This window comes from Lepidochelys olivacea (genome assembly GCF_965140295.1).
Source record: "Lepidochelys olivacea isolate rLepOli2 genome assembly, chromosome: 1".
NCBI lineage: Eukaryota > Metazoa > Chordata > Testudines > Cheloniidae > Lepidochelys > Lepidochelys olivacea.
In genome coordinates, this window is record NC_140411.1 from 254,181,614 (window position 1) to 254,201,229 (window position 19,616).

A 19,616-nucleotide genomic window follows, 5' to 3' on the forward strand; every position below is an offset into this window, starting at 1 on the left:
CCCCTTTCCAAATAATGTAGTCTACCATGTATCCCCATCTGAGATAGACAGAGGTGACACATGGAGGGACACGCAGAGTCACGTGCCCCGCAGATTTCTGCTTTCCATTTAGCAACAGCTTCTAGAGATTTTCAAATTGTGGGTGTGCCTCCCTAGGTGGGTGTGGAGGAATGTTCAGGGGTGGGGAGGGAGGGAATGGCGATGCTAGGTGGCTCGGGCCGGCCCCGCATAGCGGGACTCACAGAAGGAGCACCACCTCCACCCTCTCACTCACCTCAGTGGGCCACTCAGCCTGTTACAACCAAAAATTGTAACTCAAAGGGCTGCCTCAGAATTGAGTTACAATTTTTGGTCTCCACCCTACCCCCCCGTCTCCCCCCTAAATCCAGACAGGCTGGGTTGCCCTGCTGACCTGAGGTGAGTCAGGGGATGGAGGTGGTACTCCCTCCCCGAGCCCTGCCCAACGTCACTGGCCCAAGGGCCCCGGGGGGTGGGGTGCACCTCTGTACTAAATAAAATGTATTGTCCACCATTATAGGATTTTTCTCGCATACTCCTTGACAAGAGCTCACATACCTTTAGGGATACACGTAACCCAGTTTGAAAACCACTGGGCTAGAGCATGCTTTTGTTATGGAGTTCATAGAAGGCGGTGGTGCTTACACACACTGCCTGAGGGAGAGTTGTAGGAGGCCTTGTGCCTCAGAAGCATAATGTCTTCTAGGGCTCTTTGTTTGGGGTGGGGTGTAACTTATTACATCCATTTTAAAGGTGTACTATACTCCCCCAAGCAAGCACCAGCTCTTGGCTATTGCATGGGTGAAGTGGGGCAAAGCCTTGCCCGCTGTCTACACATTTATCCTGGGAGGAAGCATCTGAGTGAAGCTCCCCTGAGCATCAGGACTGTGGTTCTAGCTAGCCCTATTGATGGCGACTCAATAAGGAAAAGGATCCTTACTCCCTCTTCTGCCTCTGTGTAGCTTCATTAGCCCTAAATCCTAAAGAAACATGCTTAAAGAAATGTGTCTGACTTCCTGTCCAGGCTGCAGTTGTGAGAAGCCTCAGACTGGAATTAGGAAGTTGAACTTGGGGTTCTGGTTGCATGATTGTTGTTCACTGTCTTGGAAATAATACCAATGTATGCAAAATTTGTCATTTCAGGAGCTGTCTTGTTTTGTTTCACGGTGCTACGAAGTGGTGATGAATGTAATTCATCAGCTGGCTGTTCTCTATACCAGCAACAAGTAATTATTGGCAGAAATGCTATGTCCCCTTTTTATTATTAAACAAAGTACAAGATGTTATGATCTCCCTAAAGCATGGTAAACATTATAATACTCTGGTCAGAAAATATGGAGAGTGGTTTTTAATGCAGCCTTATATGCCCACATAAGCTACTTTTAAAAGGATTTTATTTATTAAAAGAATCATAATCTGCTTTAAGTGTTTTTTTGTGATGAGATGCAAGAATGTCTTTTAAACTAAAAGGCATATTTCAGGAGAGCTGTCTCTTTTCAGAAGGAACAAATCTTGATGCTAATGTGGCTGATCTTTATATCCTTATGCCTCTAATTGTTGGACTTAGTCCCTGTCCTACTGGCAGGAGGAATGGATGCCTTATGTTAGCTGAGAGATGCTGTGGAGATGCCATTCTAACATTTTGAAGAAATGGTAAAATCAAATTGTTTCAGAAGCTTAAAAAAATTAGGTCAACTTATTTAATTTTAATATTATAAATGTGTGATCATAATATCTATTTGAGCAAACCTGATCAGTTTTTTATTTAAACATTAGTATCATAGATATTGTCTTGAGTATGGCTTTATGTCTTCATATGCCAATTTGACAGTAATGATGTCTTGGTATATGGGAGACAGTGTCTTACATCAGAGGGTCTTGGGCATTTACTTACTTTGTCTTTGGTTTCATCTGTAGGATTTAGAGCGTGTGTGTTCAGGTGGAGATGCTATGATTGCTAATTAGTCTTAGTTATTCATTTTTGTATTGTGAATTTTAGTGTATATCACTTGCAGAGACTAAGGGCATGATTTTCAGACATGAAACTCCAGTTGAAGTGAGTGGAAGCTGTGGGTGCTTGACACCTCTGAAACTCAAGCCAATTTGTATATCTGGTCTCAATGTACAAGCAACACTCCTTGGCTAAAGTCACATGGGAAGCATATTTAGATTGAATTTTTGCAGTTTATAAAATTTAAAAAAATCATGCAGTTTATAAAATGGCTGAAAAAAGTATGCATAAAATACATGCTGTTGAAGGGGATATGCACCCTCCATGATATGTGCATAACTTCTATTATATTCCCATAAATGAGTCAATACTAAATCAATGCAATGTTACTGTTGTAGGGGCCACTGTACTACTGGAGCTGTTATGTGACAAATCGGATGTAAAATAAAAGAATGGGACCACTTATGGTTGCTGAAAGATCTCATGATGTCTGAGAGTTAGGGATGTGAATGCTGGAGCTTTGGCCATATTCTAAATAGGTTCATTCTTTCTGCCTAAGTTTCCTCTGCTGTTTTAACCGGTTATGGTATTCTTCTGCCCAAGGCTGCTATTTAACAGTACTTTGCATCTCTACACAGCTGCACTGTTTCAGTGGTGAATGAAGTGAAGCTGGGTGTCTAGCTTGCGTATCAGTTGGTTAAGTTTGTAAAGTGTTTTGGGACCTTTGGAATGAAAGACACTATAAAAATGCTAATTATTAACATCACTGGGACTTGTTAATATACATGCGCAACAGCCTAGACCTACAATTTAGCAAACCAATGGTTCATTATGATTTGGAAAATGTTATCAACCTGATATTGCTACATTGGTTGTCAAAACCAATTTTTAATATGCATTTTTATTATGTGTTGGAATATATTTTTCATTACTGATAACAATTACCACAATGACTTTCTTGAAGTATAATATGCAAGTAAAACATTTAAGAGACTGATACCTCTAACAACAGTTAAAATGTGCAAAATAAATAAGTGCTAGCTAATAATGGAAAAATAAGATATTGTTTTGTTTGCTTATCTATTGCAGGAATGCACCTAAAATTATAGTGACAACAGGAGTTCATTTTCAGGTGAGATGATTTAAAGCAATGTTTCTCAACCTTTTTGATGCCAGGGACAGGTTTCCTGCCTTCCTAACTGTGTTAGGGAGATCTCAGGGACTGGCACTGGTCCATGGACCAGTTGTTGAGAAACACTAGTTTAGAGGATTTTAATTTTTTTTTTAGTTTTATAAACAAACCTGAAAAACATTTCTAAGTTTTCTTGTGAGAGAGAGGAGAAAAATGAATTAAAGCATCATTTTCAATGTGTGTTGGAATCCTGCTCTCAGGACAGAGTTGTCCAATCACTGTTTCTGATTATTATATGGAAATGGTCATTACATCCAGATATGGCAAATGCTAACTTTCTTAGATTAAAAGTGGATGGGACTTGTGCTTGTGCGTCACAAACACTGTTTGAGAATCCTACCTTCATTGTCAAGACAGGTCAGCTAGCTTATGAGTGGCACCTCCATGCTAACTGTAACATTCCTTCTCTGTAGTGAAAGAACACTAAAATGGGGTAAAAAAAATCTTTGTTTACATGGCATGAAACCATTGGTAACTACTGGAACTTCTTTAACAGACTATGTATGAGCATCTAGGGGAGCTGCTGACAGTCTTACTCACGCTGGATGAAATAGTTGACAATCATGCCACTCTGAAAGACCACTGGACCATGTACAAAAGGTATGCAGTTGGAGCCTTAGACATATTTCCAGTGTAAATATTAAAAACGGGTGGGTAAATTTAGGTCTAAAGAAAATGAGTTGAAAGCCCTGGTATTTGCTAAACTTCTAGGGCTTAAGCCTGTGTCAATGAGAGTTGCCACTGACTTCAGTGGGAGCAGAGTTGGCTCTTCATTGTGTCATCTTACTGGTGCAAGTAAAAACTTACAGTGCCAGATCAAAACCCCTACAAACTTAGCCTGTTACTTGGGCTGCTGTTACAACCTTGAGTAGAAGGATAATGGCTGCTGATGTTTGAGAGAGAATGTATTTGTTAAGAAATCTTATCTTAAAAGGAAGTGTGAACTGTGGCTAAAACTGTACAGTATCCTGTCACTCTTACTTGAGTCGCCCTATGGACTTGAATAGAAATTTTTGCTTGAGCAGGATCAAGTTCTATGCAAAATTACTATAGTGCAAAATCAGTTGAGATTTCATAGAAGTCTTCCAATAGGGGTGTATTGTTCTTCTGCAAATTGCCTATGCTGACACAGTGACCTTTAAATTTATTACCTTGTGAAGGGCAGAGACAAATTCTGTTCGGGATGTGTTTAGTGTGGGGGACCTACATGACCCTGTTTTGAGACTTATCATTTCCTATGACTCCAGACAGCAGCAAGGCAACATAGTGACCAAGGAATCCAAGGAATTTAGACATTAAATATGTTTTCTAATGCTCTCTGCTAGATAACACTGTGTGACATAGCAGGCATTAAGGCCTTTCTTCATTCTTTACCAAAACACTGGTGAAGCCATAATCAAAGAAAGCCTCATTATATGTGCAAGCAAGTTTCTCAGACCCTTGTTTTCCATTCCTAACTGCATTACTAGACTCGCTGCTGGAGGCTGAAGCAGATACTCTGTGTAAAAATGAAGTTTGTAAAAATGAGTTTGTGTGTGTATGGGGGTGGGGGGATGTGAGAAAACCTGGATTTGTGCAGGAAATAGCCCAACTTGATTGTCATGCACATTGTGTAAAGAGTTGTCACTTTGGATGGGCTATCACCAGCAGGAGAGTGAATTTGTGTGGGTGGGTGGAGGGTGAGAAAACCTGGATTTGTGCTGGAAATGGCCCACCTGATGATCACTTTAGATAAGCTATTACCAGCAGGACAGTGGGGTGGGAGGAGGTATTGGTTCATATTCTCTCTGTATATATAAAGTCTGCTGCAGTTTCCACGATATGCATCTGATGAAGTGAGCTGTAGCTCACGAAAGCTTATGCTCTAATAAATTGGTTAGTCTCTAAGGTGCCACAAGTACTCCTTTTCTTTTTGCGAATACAGACTAACACGGCTGTTACTCTGAAACCTGTGTAAAAATGAGTTCACTGTGACTCTGATCACAAATCAGAAAGAGGAATTCACTGTTAAGCAAATGAGGCCGCGACTTAGGAAGGCCCTGTGTGCTGATACTAGGGCAGCACAGAGACAGTGACTTACTATGATTCTTTATCCTTGAGTGCCAACAGAGTACTCAGGGTGGCATAAAAGAAGATATGGGCCCTTCCTTAAGGAGTTTACAAGCCACTGCAGATTCGCATCTCAGAAAAGGCTAGCAGAAGCTCCTATCAGCTCGAGCAGAGAGGATGCTCTGTTGGTGAGGCTGTTGATAAGGATCTTCTGCGTTCAAGTCCCTCAGCTGGGTGCTTACACAGCCGGATGGTGCAAATGGCCAAATTGGCATCTGCACAGCCACTTCCACACGGCCAGCGTGTCCGGATCTGCTCCACAAATGCTGTACCAGGAGGCAGCTGTTTTGATCTATGGAATGGCACCCTTTGTACATGTGAGGTCACCAGTGTACCCACTGTACACCCTCTGCACTGCTGTACCCACTGCACCCTTTGCACACGCTGTACATGTGAGATCACCAAAGGCTCTTATGCAAAGTAAGCTGCCACGGGATAAGCGGGAAGGTGCTCTCATGGATTGGTAACTGGTTAAAAGATAGGAAACAAAGGGTAGATATAAATGGTCAGTTTTCAGAATGGAGAGAGGTAAATATTGATGTCCCCCAAGGGTCTGTTCTGGTACCAGTCCTATTCAACATATTCATAAATGATCTGGAAAAAGGGGTAAACAGTGAGGTGGCAAAATTTGCAGATGATACAAAATTACTAAAGATAGTTATGACCCAGGCAGACTGCGAAGAGCTACAAAAGGATCTCTCAAAACTGGGTGACTGGGCAACAAAATGGCAGATGAAATTTAATGTTGATAAATGCAAAGTAATGCACATTGGAAAGCATAACCCCAACTATATATGTAAAATGATGGGGTCTAAATTAGGTGTTACCACTCAAGAAAGAGATCTTGGAGTCATTGTGGATAGTTCTCTGGAAACATCCACTCAATGTGCAGTGGCAGTCAAAAAAAAAAAAGAACAGAATGCTGGGAATAATTAAGAAAGGGATAGATAATAGGACAGAAAATATCATGTTGCCTCTATAAAAATCCATGGTATGGCCACATCTTGAATACTGTGTGCAGATGTGATTGCCCCATCTCAAAAAAGATATACACCTCTACCCCGATATAACATTAATTCAGATATAACACGGTAAAGCAGCGCTCTGGGGGATCAAAGCAAGTTCGATATAACGCGGTTTCACCTATAATGCAGTAAGATTTTTTGGGTCCCTAGGACAGTGTTATATCTAGGTAGAGGTGTATTGGAATTGGAAAACGTTCAGAAAAGGGCAACAAAAATGATTAGGGGTATGGAATGGCTTCCGTATGAGGAGAGATTAATAAGACTGGGACTTTTCTGCTTGGAAAAGAGATGGCCAAGACCATAACAGGGTTCAAAAAAGGACTAGATATATTCATGGAGGATAGGTCCATCAATAGCTATTAGCCAGGATGGGCAGGAATGGTGTCCCTAGCCTCTGTTTGCCAGAAGCTGGGAATGGGTGACGGGATGGATCACTTGATGATTACCTGTTCTGTTCATTCCCTCCGGGGCATCTGGCACTGGCCACTGTTGGCAGACCGGATACTGAGCTAGATGAACCTTTGGTCTGACCCAGTAGGGCCGTTCTTATGTGCAGACAGTGCCATTTTGTAGATCATAAGAATGGCCACACAAAAGGGCAGCTTCCTGGTGCAGCATTTGTGGAGGAGATCTGGACACGTTTAGGGGTAAACAGCATAGTCTCGCAGGCTGAATCTGGCCTGTTGGACCCAGAACCCCATCTGCTGATGGCACGACCCCATTTGGGGTCACAGCCCACAGTTTGCAATCTGTGTGCTAGTGACTCTAGACTCTTAGGGTATGTCTACACTACGGAATAAGGTCGAATTTATAGAAGTCGGTTTTTTAGAAATCGGTTTTATATATTCGAGTGTGTGTGTCCCCACAGAAAATGCTCTAAGTGCATTAAGTGCATTAACTCGGCGGAGCGCTTCCACAGTACCGAGGCTAGAGTCGACTTCCGGAGCGTTGCACTGTGGATAGCTATCCCACAGTTCCCGCAGTCTCCGCTGCCCATTGGAATTCTGGGTTGAGATCCCAATGCCTGATGGGGCTAAAACATTGTCGCGGGTGGTTCTGGGTACATATCGTCAAGCCCCTGTTCCCTCCCTCCCTCCGTGAAAGCAAGGGCAGACAATCGTTTCGTGAGTTACCTTTTTTCCTGAGTTACCTGTGCAGACGCCATACCACGGCAAGCATGGAGCCCGCTCAGGTAACCGTCACCCTATGTCTCCTGGGTGCTGGCAGACGCGGTACGGCATTGCTACACAGTAGCAGCAATCCATTGCCTTCTGGCAGCAGACGGTGCAATACGACTGGTAGTCGTCCTCGTTGTGTCCGAGGTGTTCCTGGCCACGTCGGCTGGGAGCGCCTGGGCAGACATGGGCGCAGGGACTAAATTTGGAGTGACTTGACCAGGTTATTCTCTTTAGTCCTGCAGTCAGTCCTATTGAACCATCTTATGGTGAGCGGGCAGGCGATATGGACTGCTAGCAGTCGTATTGTACCATCTTCTGCCAGGCAGGCAAGAGATGAGGATGGCTAGCAGTCGTACTGTACCATCTTCTGCCGAGCAGCCATGAGATGTGGATGGCATGCAGTCCTTCTGCACCGTCTGCTGCCAGCCAAAGATGTAAAAGATAGATGGAGTGGGTCAAAACAAGAAATAGACCAGATTTGTTTTGTACTCATTTGCTTCCCCCCTCCCCTGTCTAGGGGACTCATTCCTCTAGGTCACATTGCAGTCACTCACAGAGAAGGTGCAGCGAGGTAAATCTAGCCATGTATCAATCAGAGGCCAGGCTAACCTCCTTGTTCCAATAAGAACGATAACTTAGGTGCACCATGTCTTATTGGAACCCTCCGTGAAGTCCTGCCTGAAATACTCCTTGATGTAAAGACACCCCCTTTGTTGATTTTTGCTCCCTGAAGCCAATCCTGTAAGCCATGTCGTCAGTCGCCCCTCCCTCCGTCAGAGCAACGGCAGACAATCGTTCCGCGCCTTTTTTCTGTGCGGACGCCATACCAAGGCAAGCATGGAGGCTGCTCAGCTCACTTTGGCAATTAGGAGCACATTAAACACCACACGCATTATCCGGCAGTATATGCAGCACTGGAACCTGGCAAAGCGATACCGGGCGAGGAGGCGACGTCAGCGCGGTCACGTGAGTGATCAGGACATGGACACAGATTTCTCTGAAAGCTGCAATGGGATTCCCTAACTGTGGTGGGGCCATAGACGGAACCCATATCCCTATCTTGGCACCGGAGCACCAAGCCGCCGAGTACATAAACCGCAAGGGGTACTTTTCGATAGTGCTGCAAGCTCTGGTGGTTCACAAGGGACGTTTCACCAACATCAACGTGGGATGGCCGGGAAAGGTGCATGACGCTCGCATCTTCAGGAACTCTGGTCTGTTTCAAAAGCTGCAGGAAGGGACTTTATTCCCAGACCAGAAAATAACTGTTGGGGATGTTGAAATGCCTATATGTATCCTTGGGGACCCAGCCTACCCCTTAATGCCATGGCTCATGAAGCCGTACACAGGCAGCCTGGACAGTAGTCAGGAGCTGTTCAACTACAGGCTGAGCAAGGGCAGAATGGTGGTACAATGTGCATTTGGACGTTTAAAGGCGCGCTGGCGCAGTTTACTGACTCGCTTAGACCTCAGCGAAACCAATATTCCCAGTGTTATTACTGCTTGGTGAGTGCTCCACAATATCTGTGAGAGTAAGGGGGAAACGTTTATGGCGGGGTGGGAGGTTGAGGCAAATCACCTGGCTGCTGGTTACGCGCATCCAGACACCAGGGCGGTTAGAAGAACACAGGAGGGCACGGTACGCATCAGAGAAGCTTTGAAAACCAGTTTCATGACTGGCCAGGCTACGGTGTGAAAGTTCTGTTTGTTTCTCCTTGATGAAACCCCCCGCCCCTTGGTTCACTCTACTTCCCTGTAAGCTAACCATCCGCCCCTCCTCCCTTCAATCACCGCTTGCAGAGGCAATAAAGTCATTGTTGCTTCACATTCATGCATTCTTTATTCATTCATCACACAAATAGGGGGATGACTACCAAGGTAGCCCAGGAGGGTGGTGGAGTAGGGAAGGAAAATGCCGCACAGCACTTTAAAAGTTTACAACTTTAAAATTTATTGAATGACAGCTTTATTTTTTTTGGGCAATCCTCTGTGGTGGAGTGGCTGGTTCGCCGGAGGCCCCCCCACCGCGTTCTTGGGCGTCTGGGTGTGGAGGCTATGGAACTTGGGGAGGAGGGCGGTTGGTTACAGAGGGGCTGCAGTGGCAGTCTGTGCTCCAGCTGCCTTTGCTGGAGCTCAACCATACACTGGAGCATACTGGTTTGGTCCTCCAGCAGCCTCAGCATTGAATCCTGCCTCCTCTCATCACGCTGCCGCCACATTTGAGCTTCAGTCCTGTCTTCAGCCCGCCACCTACTCTCTTCAGCCCGCCACCTCTCCTCCCGGTCATTTTGTGCTTTCCTGCACTCTGACATTATTTGCCTCCACGCATTCGTCTGTGCTCTGTCAGTGTGGGAGGACAGCATGAGCTCGGAGAACATTTCATCGCGAGTGCATTTTTTTTTCTTTCTAAGCTTCACTAGCCTCTGGGAAGGAGAAGATCCTGTGATCATTGAAACACATGCAGCTGATGGAGAAAAAAAAAGGGACAGCGGTATTTAAAAAGACACATTTTATAAAACAGTGGCTACACTCTTTCCTTGCTGTTAACATTACATACATAGCACATGTGCTTTCGTTACAAGGTCGCATTTTGCCTCCCCCCACCGCGTGACTGCCCCCTCAACCTTCCCCCCTCCCTGTGGCTAACAGCGGGGAACATTTCTGTTTAGCCACAGGCAAACAGCCCAGCAGGAATGGGCTCCTCTGAGTGTCTCCTGAAGAAAAGCACTCTATTTCAACCAGGTGACCATGAATTATATCTCACTCTCCTGAGGATAACACAGAGAGATAAAGAACGGATGTCATTTGAATGCCAGCAAACATACACTGCAATGCTTTGTTCTACAATGATTCCCGAGTACATGTTACTGGCCTGGAGTGGTAAAGTGTCCTACCATGAAGGACGCAATAAGGCTGCCCTCCCCAGAAACCTTTTGCAAAGGCTTTAGGACTACATCTAGGAGAACCGCAAATGCCAGGGCAAAGTAATCCTTTCACATGCTTGCTTTTAAACCATGTATAGTATTTTAAAAGGTACACTCACCAGAGGTCCCTTCTCTGCCTGCTGGGTCCAGGAGGCAGCCTTGGGTGGGTTCGGGGGATACTGGCTCCAGGTCCAGGGTGAGAAACAGTTCCTGGCTGTCGGGAAAACCAGTTTCTCCGCTTGCTTGCTGTGAGCTATCTACAACCTCATCATCGTCATCTTCTTCTTCGTTCCCAAAACCTGCTTCCGTATTGCCTCCATCTCCATTGAAGGAGTCAAACAACATGGCTGGGGTAGTGGTGGCTGAACCCCCTAAAATGGCATGCAGCTCATCATAGAAGCGGCATGTTTGGGGCTCTGACCCGGAGCGGCCGTTCGCCTCTCTGGTTTTCTGGTAGGCTTGCCTCAGCTCCTTCAGTTTCACGCGGCACTGCTTCGGGTCCCTGTTATGGCCTCTGTCCTTCATGCCCTGGGAGATTTTGACAAAGGTTTTGGCATTTCGAAAACTGGAACGGAGTTCTGATAGCACGGATTCCTCTCCCCAAACAGCGATCAGATCCCGTACCTCCCCTTCGGTCCATGCTGGAGCTCTTTTGCGATTCTGGGACTCCATCATGGTCACCTGTGCTGATGAGCTCTGCATGGTCACCTGCAGCTTGCCACGCTGGCCAAACAGGAAATGAGATTCAAAAGTTCGCGGTTCTTTTCCTGTCTACCTGGCCAGTGCATCTGAGTTGAGAGTGCTGTCCAGAGCGGTCACAATGGAGCACTCTGGGATAGCTCCCAGAGGCCAATACCATCGAATTGTGTCCACAGTACCCGAAATTCGAGCCGGCAACGTCGATTTAAGCGCTAATCCACTTGTCAGGGGTGGAGTAAGGAAATCGATTTTAAGAGCCCTTTAAGTCGAAATAAAGGGCTTCATTGTGTGGACGGGTGCAGGTTTACATCGATTTAACGCTGCTAAATTCGACCTAAAGTCCTAGTGTAGACCAGGGCTTAGGGTACAACGACACTGCAGCTGGAAGTGTGCTTCCCAATGCGGGTAGGCAAACATGCTAGCTTTAATGGAGCTAACAATAGCAGTGCAACCAGGGGTAGCATGGGTGGCAGCTTGGGCTAGTTGCCCAAGTATATACTCAGGGAGTTCAGGCAGGTTCGAACTCAGGTGGCTCGCCCAAGCTACCTTGGGCTACACTGCAATTTGTAGCACACTAGCTTGAGAAGAGCTAGCTCATGTCTGTCTACCTATGCTGGGAAGCACTCTCCCAGCTGCAGTGTAGACATACCCTTAGAATGGAGGACTCCTTGAAACAAATATAAGATGCGATACAAACTGTGTTATTTTATTTTAATTGGATTATGTATGTTCTTTCTCAAGGCTACTAAAATCTGTCCATCACAACCCTTCAAAGTTTGGGATTCAGGAGGATAAACTGAAGCCATTTGAGAAGTTGTTGTTAAAACTGGAAGGCCAGTTACTCGATGGAATGATATTCCAGGTAAATAAATTTAGATCATCTAACACACATTCCACAGTTCTGTGGGAAGCTGTATCCTAGGGACTTAATTTCTAAAATGTTGTATGATAGGATATTGATCTTCTGTAAGTGCTTTGATTTTCTTTGGATATGATTTAACTTTAGATATTTTCCTTGCAGCTACAATATTTCTGATTTTGAAAGTATTTGCTAAAACCTGAATTTTAACTGCAGCTTCTCATCATACCCCTTAATCATCATCATGCTTGTGCATATGACAAAATAACTTGTGGCTAAAAGGTAATGCCCAGAAAAGGTAATGCCCAGAAATGTGCAAGTTCATAGCTAGTATTTCTTGCCAGAGAAAAAAACCTGAAAATACAGTTTGAATGCATATTGTTTATAAGCCTGCTGGTAGCAGTCTTGTTGAAAAGTGACTGCATTTGTGATACTGACGTTTTAGGCAGATTATGGTATTGACAGAGCCTAGGGAAAATTGTGTGTTGATCAAGCTAGTTGGTGCACTGAATAGTAAATTGTAAAGTCACAAATCAATAATGAGCCCAGACCTGCACTTTTGTTGTAGTCACTGGGAGTTTTTTCTGAGTAAGAAATGCTGTACTGTAATCAGGTTTGTAACAAGAATTTCATTGATGTGGACACAGTGGAAAAATGAAAACAGACACAGGCTTGGAATTAAATGGCAGGCCACAACTTTTATTAGGCTTTAACACAAGTGACGGGTGCTACCTGCCCATCACCCACACTCTCCTATAACGGGCATTTAATTGGTTCCAGTGGGGGGGTTACAGGGCTTCTTACCATATAACCTATAATGCTGGGTAGCACTCTTCAGTCTACTCCCCAGGATTCTGCTCTCTGAGTCCAAGCACCCTCCCCGATTCAGGTGCAGCAGGATGGGGACCATGAAGACCACAAGGTCTCCACTTATCACATGAGCATAAGGCCCATCACCAAAATCCCAGGTCTGTTACCTCTGGGAACCATTCATTGCATTCTCTCAACTGTCCTGGAAACTAGCTGCAAGTTTCAACAAGTAAACAGCACCACCCAGTACCTCAGTTAGGTACCCTGCATGTTCATACTTAACCAACTGTGGCTTAGAGGTGCTGTGAGCCAGGCACAAAACTCCCTGGTCCTCCACCAATTGGCCCATGGGAGAAAAGTTCCTTCCTTACCCCCTAAACAGGCAATTGGCTAGATCTGCAGCATCTATCAGGCTGAGTTCCTGTTCCTCATATGGGTGGGTAGGGTGGGCTGCTGGAACGGAGCTGAAACAGGTTCCACGTGGCCCCTACACTGGGCTAAATCCTGGGAGCTGGGGAATGCTGACCAATCAGAATACCTCTTGCCCAGCTGGTCAATGGGTGCCTGAGGCTACCAGGGGAGGAGCTACCTATTGTCCCTTGGCGAGTGTCTCCTTTCCTTGCTGCTGGGACTGTCCCCACTGATGCAGGTGGATGGCATGTAGCGATGGCAAATTATGTAAGAAATAAATTGGATTCTACAGGCACGAATAGTCTTTCAAGCCAAAAATTCTGTGGTGTTCTTTTACAAACTTAACAGTCTTGGATATCTTGACCTAAAACTGTGTGGAGATCTTTGTTTTAAGAAAGTCTTTCTTAAACTTTAAATATGGAAATTAAAGGGGTTCAGATGGTGGGAATCAGTGTAGCTGCATTGTCTCAGTGGAACTATGCTGAAATACACCAGCTGAGGATTTGGCCCTTAATACTTAAATTTGAAATTGTAAACTTTTTTTTGATATGTTAAACAAGCATTAAAACAAGATAGACATTTCACATTATGTTACACTTAGGTCTTTTCTAATTGTTATATCCTAATTAATGTCAGTCCCCTGCTCCTACAAATAACCTCCTAAATGCCAATTGTAAGTACACTTTATTGTCAAACAGTTCAGTTTATTCAGCGAGAAATGCTTCTTACTTTATGGAATCGGATTGCCAGCTACATAAGAAGAATTTTCCATTTTAATTCTCTCCAATGTCACATTTACACAAAGACTTTATTGTATGTTTAATTTGGATGGCTCAATAGGAATTTGTCCAGTATGCAAGCAAGACAATTTTTTTTCCTCCTTGACCGGAACAAAGAACGTGAAGGATATATTAAAACAAAATTATAAATTATTAAATATTTTCCAATATATCCACCAACATACTTTTCATCTTTCCTTACTAAGGTTACCATATCATGTGTGTCCTGTTGTTGAACATCTCAGCTTCATGATTCACATCCTAAAAACAAATGAGGCAATACCCTTGATCAGCCAAGAGCTTTTTAGTAATGTATTTTATTCTGGAAATGCATATAATCTCCCACAACTGAGTTGTCTGAGTGCTTTACATAAGCAAAACGAATCAATTACAAAACATAAAGCCCACATTCTTGCTAAAAAAAAAAAAATAAAAAAAAAATCTCTTCCCCCCATTACTAAAATTCATTCAGTGTAATAAACCAGACAAAACACATCTGAACATTGACTTCACCTGTGTTGTAAATTGAAACTGTGACTTTCCAGATTCATGCTATGAGACAACCTATTTGTAATAACAATATTCACTGAATGCCGAAACTTCATGAAACTAGCATTGTAAATGAGTATTGTTTTCTTTCAGGCATGTATAGAACAACAGTTTGACACTCTCAATGGAGGAGTGGCTGTCTCGAAGAATAGCACTTTTGCTGAAGAGTTTGCACATAGTATTCGCACAATTTTTGCAAATGTTGAAGCTAAACTTGGTAATTCAAGATGCGCTTTTTTTCATGCGGACTTCATTGTTTGTAAAAGTTTTTATATTGTTTGTCTAGAAACAGATTTCAAAAATATTTTCTTCTGTATGTATTTATACAAGGTGAACCCTCAGAAATTGACCAGAGAGATAAGTACGTAGGAATTTGTGGTCTCTTTGTACTGCATTTTCAGATTTTTCGGACAGTAGACAAGAAATTTTACAAATCGTTACTGGACATTGGCAAAAAGGTGAAGATTTTGCTGTTTCCTTTAATAATTTTAAAAATATATTAAAAGCAAAATGAAATTAATTATATTTTAGTTTTTATTAAAATGCAGTATGGTTAGGTTTTTCAGAAGTAAAACATAATTATTCTGAGTACAAAAGGAGGTTGTGTCTACCTCATCTCCATTTCTTTGCTATCAGTATTAGATGTGTCAGCTTTAATATTATTCTAACTTTTTAAAAGCTTATTTTTGGATAAGTTGACTTATTTACTCTCTTGATGGTTTTAGATTGGGTTACAAGCTTAGCTAAGTTACAGAAGTGAAATGTTTTGATTTTATTAAAGATAGTTAATGTTCTTGAGGAGAAAAAATATTTTTTATTGTGGTTTCTATTTGTGTATTTTTTCTAGTATATTAGGGGATTGAGGAAAGACTTTGTACCTTCACGCTTTGGCCGTAAGATTTCCTGGCATTCGTGCAAAGTGGAAAATCTTGACTACAGTAGAATATATTGTAGCTCATTCAAAATACATGAACATATGAGCAGTGTGTGGCTTAACACCAGAGAAACATTTATAATAATAATTCTGCGTATTGATGTAAATATATGCTTTTCAGGGCAGGAACTTTTTTTTTTAAATGCATAGCACTTGTGCTGCATACAAAGAATAGTTGATTAATACTGTTAAAGTTTTGCACTCTTTCTGACGTATAACGAATAGTTCAAGTAGAAAAGTTCTGAGCTTGTGAGGAGTGGTATAATGTTGATTTCTTTTTTTTTTTTTTTTAGATTTTTGTGACTGGAATTAATTTCATGTCAATCCTAATTATTAGGAATTGCTACCCATTTGTTTGATTTTAATTTTTTCTCCTCTTTTGGTGCTCTAGGTGCCCGCCATCACATTAACTGCTAATATTATTTGGTTTGCTGATAACTTTCTGATCCAGAAAATGCCCGCTGCTGCCAAACTTCTGGATAGGAGAAGCCATCATGCGATTAAAACTCAAAGGGAGAGTTTTCTACAACAGAAGGCTCAGTTACTTACCAAGTAGGTTTTATAAAGGACTGCACCTTTTGAGATACTACTTATTATCATTAACAAACTTAGAAGAACAAAATGAACATGATATATTGGGGAAAAGTCAACATGGCTTTTGCAAAAGGAAATCATGCCTCAGTCTGTTAGAATGCTTTGAGGATTTCAACTTTCAGAAAGCCTTTTACAAGGCCCCACACCAAACACTCTTAAGCAAAGTAAGCAGTCATGGGATAGATGGGAAGGTCCTCTCATGGATCCGTAACTGGTTAAAAGATAGGAAACAAAGTATAGGAATAAACATCAATTTTCCCAATGGAGAGAGATAAAATAGCAGTGTCCCCCAAGGATCTGTACTGGGACCAATGCTATACAACAGAAAAGAGCTGGAAAAGGGGGTAAACAAAGGGGTGTCAAAGTTTTCAGACAATACAAAATGACTCGATAGTTAGCTAGATAGCTGTCTGTGAAGAGATACAAAGGGATCTCACAAAACTGGGTGACTGGGCAACAAAATGGCAGATGAAATTCAGTGTTGATAAATGCAAAATGTAATGCACTTTGGAAAAATTAATCCCAACGATACATACAAAATGATGGGCTCCAAATTCGTCGTTACCTTGCAAGAAAGATCTTGGAATCACTATGGATACTTCTCTGAAAATATCTGTTCAGTGGTAAGCACCAGTCAAAAAAAAGTTAACAGAATTTTAGGAGCTATTAGGAAAGGAATTAGAAAATATAATGCCACTGTATAAATCCATGGTGCATTCACACCTTTAATACTGTGTGCAGTTCTGGTCACTCCATCTCAAAAAAGATATATTAATATTGGGAATGGTACAGAGAAGGGCAACAAAAATGATTAGGGCTGAAACAGCTTCCAGATGAGGAGGAGTGATTAAAAAGACTGGGACTGTTCAGTTTAGAAAAGAGATAATTAAATGGGAATATGATAGAGGTCTATAAAATTATGAATGGCATGGAGAAAGTGAATAGGGAAAGTAATATTTTTTTTTATTGAACCCACTGCTGTTGGTGAGAGAGTCAAGCTTTGAGCTTACACAGAGCTCTTCATCAGGACTGGGAAACGTATGCAGAGTGTCCACTCAGTTGTGATGCACTGCGTACGTTTCCCAGACCTGAAGAAGAACTCTGTCTAAGCTCAGAAGCTTGTGTCTCTCACTTACAGAAGTGAGTAACCTGTTTTTCTTTCTCCAGAGAGATGCAGTCATATTATGTCTTTGTGAGCTCATGGATGACAAAAATGGAATCTATCTTGTCTAAGGAACAGCGGATGGATAAGTTTGCAGAAGACCTTTCTAACAGATGTAATGTCTTTATACAGGTGGGTTATTTTTCACTATGCTGCTAGTTGAATTATATGTAGTGTATTTGTGCTGCTTTTTGCATGAGGAACAGGGTGATTAGAAGGAAGCTAGTGAGTATTGAAAACGAATCATAGAAGTTATGTGGTCGTCTTAGCGTTCCCTTGCAAATGCAGGGTTTTTCCCTGCAATATGTTCTCAAATGTGTTGTCCAGTCTAGTTCTTAATAGAACTAGAATGGTATAGAATAGAATGATAGAAATGGGGCTTTCTGGGAAGTGAAAAAAGTAGTATGTCTGAGTGAATCTTCATGGGCTGAAGCTGGAATCTTTCCAATGAAGCTTCAGTGATTTCCCAAGGTAGTTCCCATTTCCCATGTAGTCTTTCTCGAGTATACTGTCAATGCTGAGATCCTTACATTGGGGCAGGGATGAGGGTCAAATTTAGTTGTATTTATCATATTCTTATTTCTGGCAACAAGTTCCAGGCTATTGCCTAATTGTGTTGCACTCAACGACAGTGCTTTGGGATTCTCTCTTTAGCATCTGATGCAATTAATTTTCTTTTCTGGTAAGAGTGCATAGTTTTGCTGTATGTATACATGATTTCTGCATTTATTTTTTTCACATTTTGTATGCCGCTTCCTGACGAAACATTGATCAAAAATAAATTCAGGTTTAATAGAGAATGTACAATAGACACAACACTAGTGTCTTCTCCATTAATTTGTCACAGCTCTGTCCTCACTTCTGCCTTTGTTGATGGATACTGATAGTTCCAGGTTTCAGTATCAATTTTTTCCTTCTGAGCTCACATTATACATGAAAAGTTTTTTTTTTTTAATACTTAAACTCTCCTTAAAATGAGAATAAATAAAGAATTAAGGATCTGAAGATATCCCAATGGGAGAATCTATTCTTCTCATTTGGAGTAGTTACTTTTAATATGCTGTGCTATTTTTCTCTATACCAAATTGAAAGTTTCACCTTTAACTTGCTGTATTTCTCCAAGTTTTTGCTGTATTCCATTTGAAAGTTGTGTTTTGAATACTTGGATGCTCTTCTGGACTTTCTGGATGTAGCCTAAATTGATTGAAAGAGTTTGCACATTTTAACGCCTATGTTAGTGATATTCTTTGTTTTTTTTCAGTTTTCCATTCCTTTGTTTTTTATTTTGAAATATGGATTTTTAAAGAATTTGTAGAGGTTTACAATGACTTCATGTATCTTACTGATTTCACTTATCTCTTGGGGACTATGCAACTGTTTTTGCTCATCCTAGTCCAATTTCTCTACCTTGATGCCTCTTGGTTGGGTTTAGGGTGAGCAGATAGCAAGTGTGAAAAATTGGTACGCTTTTTTTTTTGGGGTGGGGGTGGCAGGGCGGTATAGTTGCATATATAAGACAAAGCCTCTAATATTGGGACATTTAGTGACCCTAGTTTGGTTACAGTGAACTCGAACTGCGATTAGTCTGTCTGAATGCTTGGTTCACTGGCTTGTGATCTAATTGTACTGATTGTTCCTAAAGCTATAGTTAGCTGACTTAATGACTTGCTGATTCCTTTGCAGCTTCATAATTGCAAACTAACTGACAGATCTTCACTTCCAGTTTTATGTGACTATACAAGCTTGGACTGTCCATAAGAGAGCTGCTTATGCTCTGGAGGGGCTAGTGAAAAGGCAGGAATTTATGTTCTGCATGGTAATAAAAAAATTGAGAATATTTACTTGTCTGACATTACTGTGGAGATTATTTTTTTCCCCCAATTTGTTTCTAGGGTTTTCTTTATGCTTACAGCCTTAGCACCATCATTAAAACCACAATGAATCTCTACATGTCAATGCAAAAACCTATGACCAAAACCTCAGTGAAAGCATTATGCAGACTTGTGGAACTTCTCAAGGTAGGTTATAGGATTGCATTATGATTTCATCTAAGCATTATCATAGAGCTGCTGTGAGACACCACATGCAAAGAACTGAGTGACAGAATACTTCAAAGTGACTTCTACTTAAAGGTTGGATGGGATGGAGAAGAGAAAGGGAAGGTATATTTATGTAATTTCTAAACACCTTCCACAGTTTGCTTTTTATCTCAATCCTATTTTTTTGCAGGGAAAGATGTTCACTGTTTTGAAGAGTATCTTTCTAAAGTTGAGCTGAAATAGAGAACACATAGGGCTAAGATTTTAAAAGAGAAATGGTTACCTCAAGTTAGGGTCTGAAAACCATATATGGATGTCTTAATAAGTGGTCTGATTTTTTGCAAAAGTGTTGGGTGTTCATCATCTCTAGTTAATCTAAAATA

At 42.0% G+C, this 19,616-nt stretch overlaps 1 protein-coding gene across 3 annotated transcripts in view; it reads left to right on the plus strand.

Annotated features, from left to right (window-relative positions):
- The window catches only part of WASHC4 (WASH complex subunit 4), a 66,077-nt gene that overhangs the window by 16,640 nt on the left and 29,821 nt on the right, over positions 1-19,616 (plus strand). For all 3 annotated transcript variants that reach the window (XM_084624156.1, XM_084624157.1, XM_084624155.1), the window contains exons 7-15: positions 1,162-1,244; positions 3,059-3,101; positions 3,658-3,761; positions 11,838-11,958; positions 14,598-14,721; positions 14,835-14,962; positions 15,830-15,990; positions 17,200-17,326; positions 19,087-19,212. In XM_084624156.1, the coding sequence (XP_084480282.1) occupies positions 1,162-1,244; positions 3,059-3,101; positions 3,658-3,761; positions 11,838-11,958; positions 14,598-14,721; positions 14,835-14,962; positions 15,830-15,990; positions 17,200-17,326; positions 19,087-19,212 (1,017 nt within the window). The remainder of the gene's footprint in view (positions 1-1,161; positions 1,245-3,058; positions 3,102-3,657; positions 3,762-11,837; positions 11,959-14,597; positions 14,722-14,834; positions 14,963-15,829; positions 15,991-17,199; positions 17,327-19,086; positions 19,213-19,616) is intronic.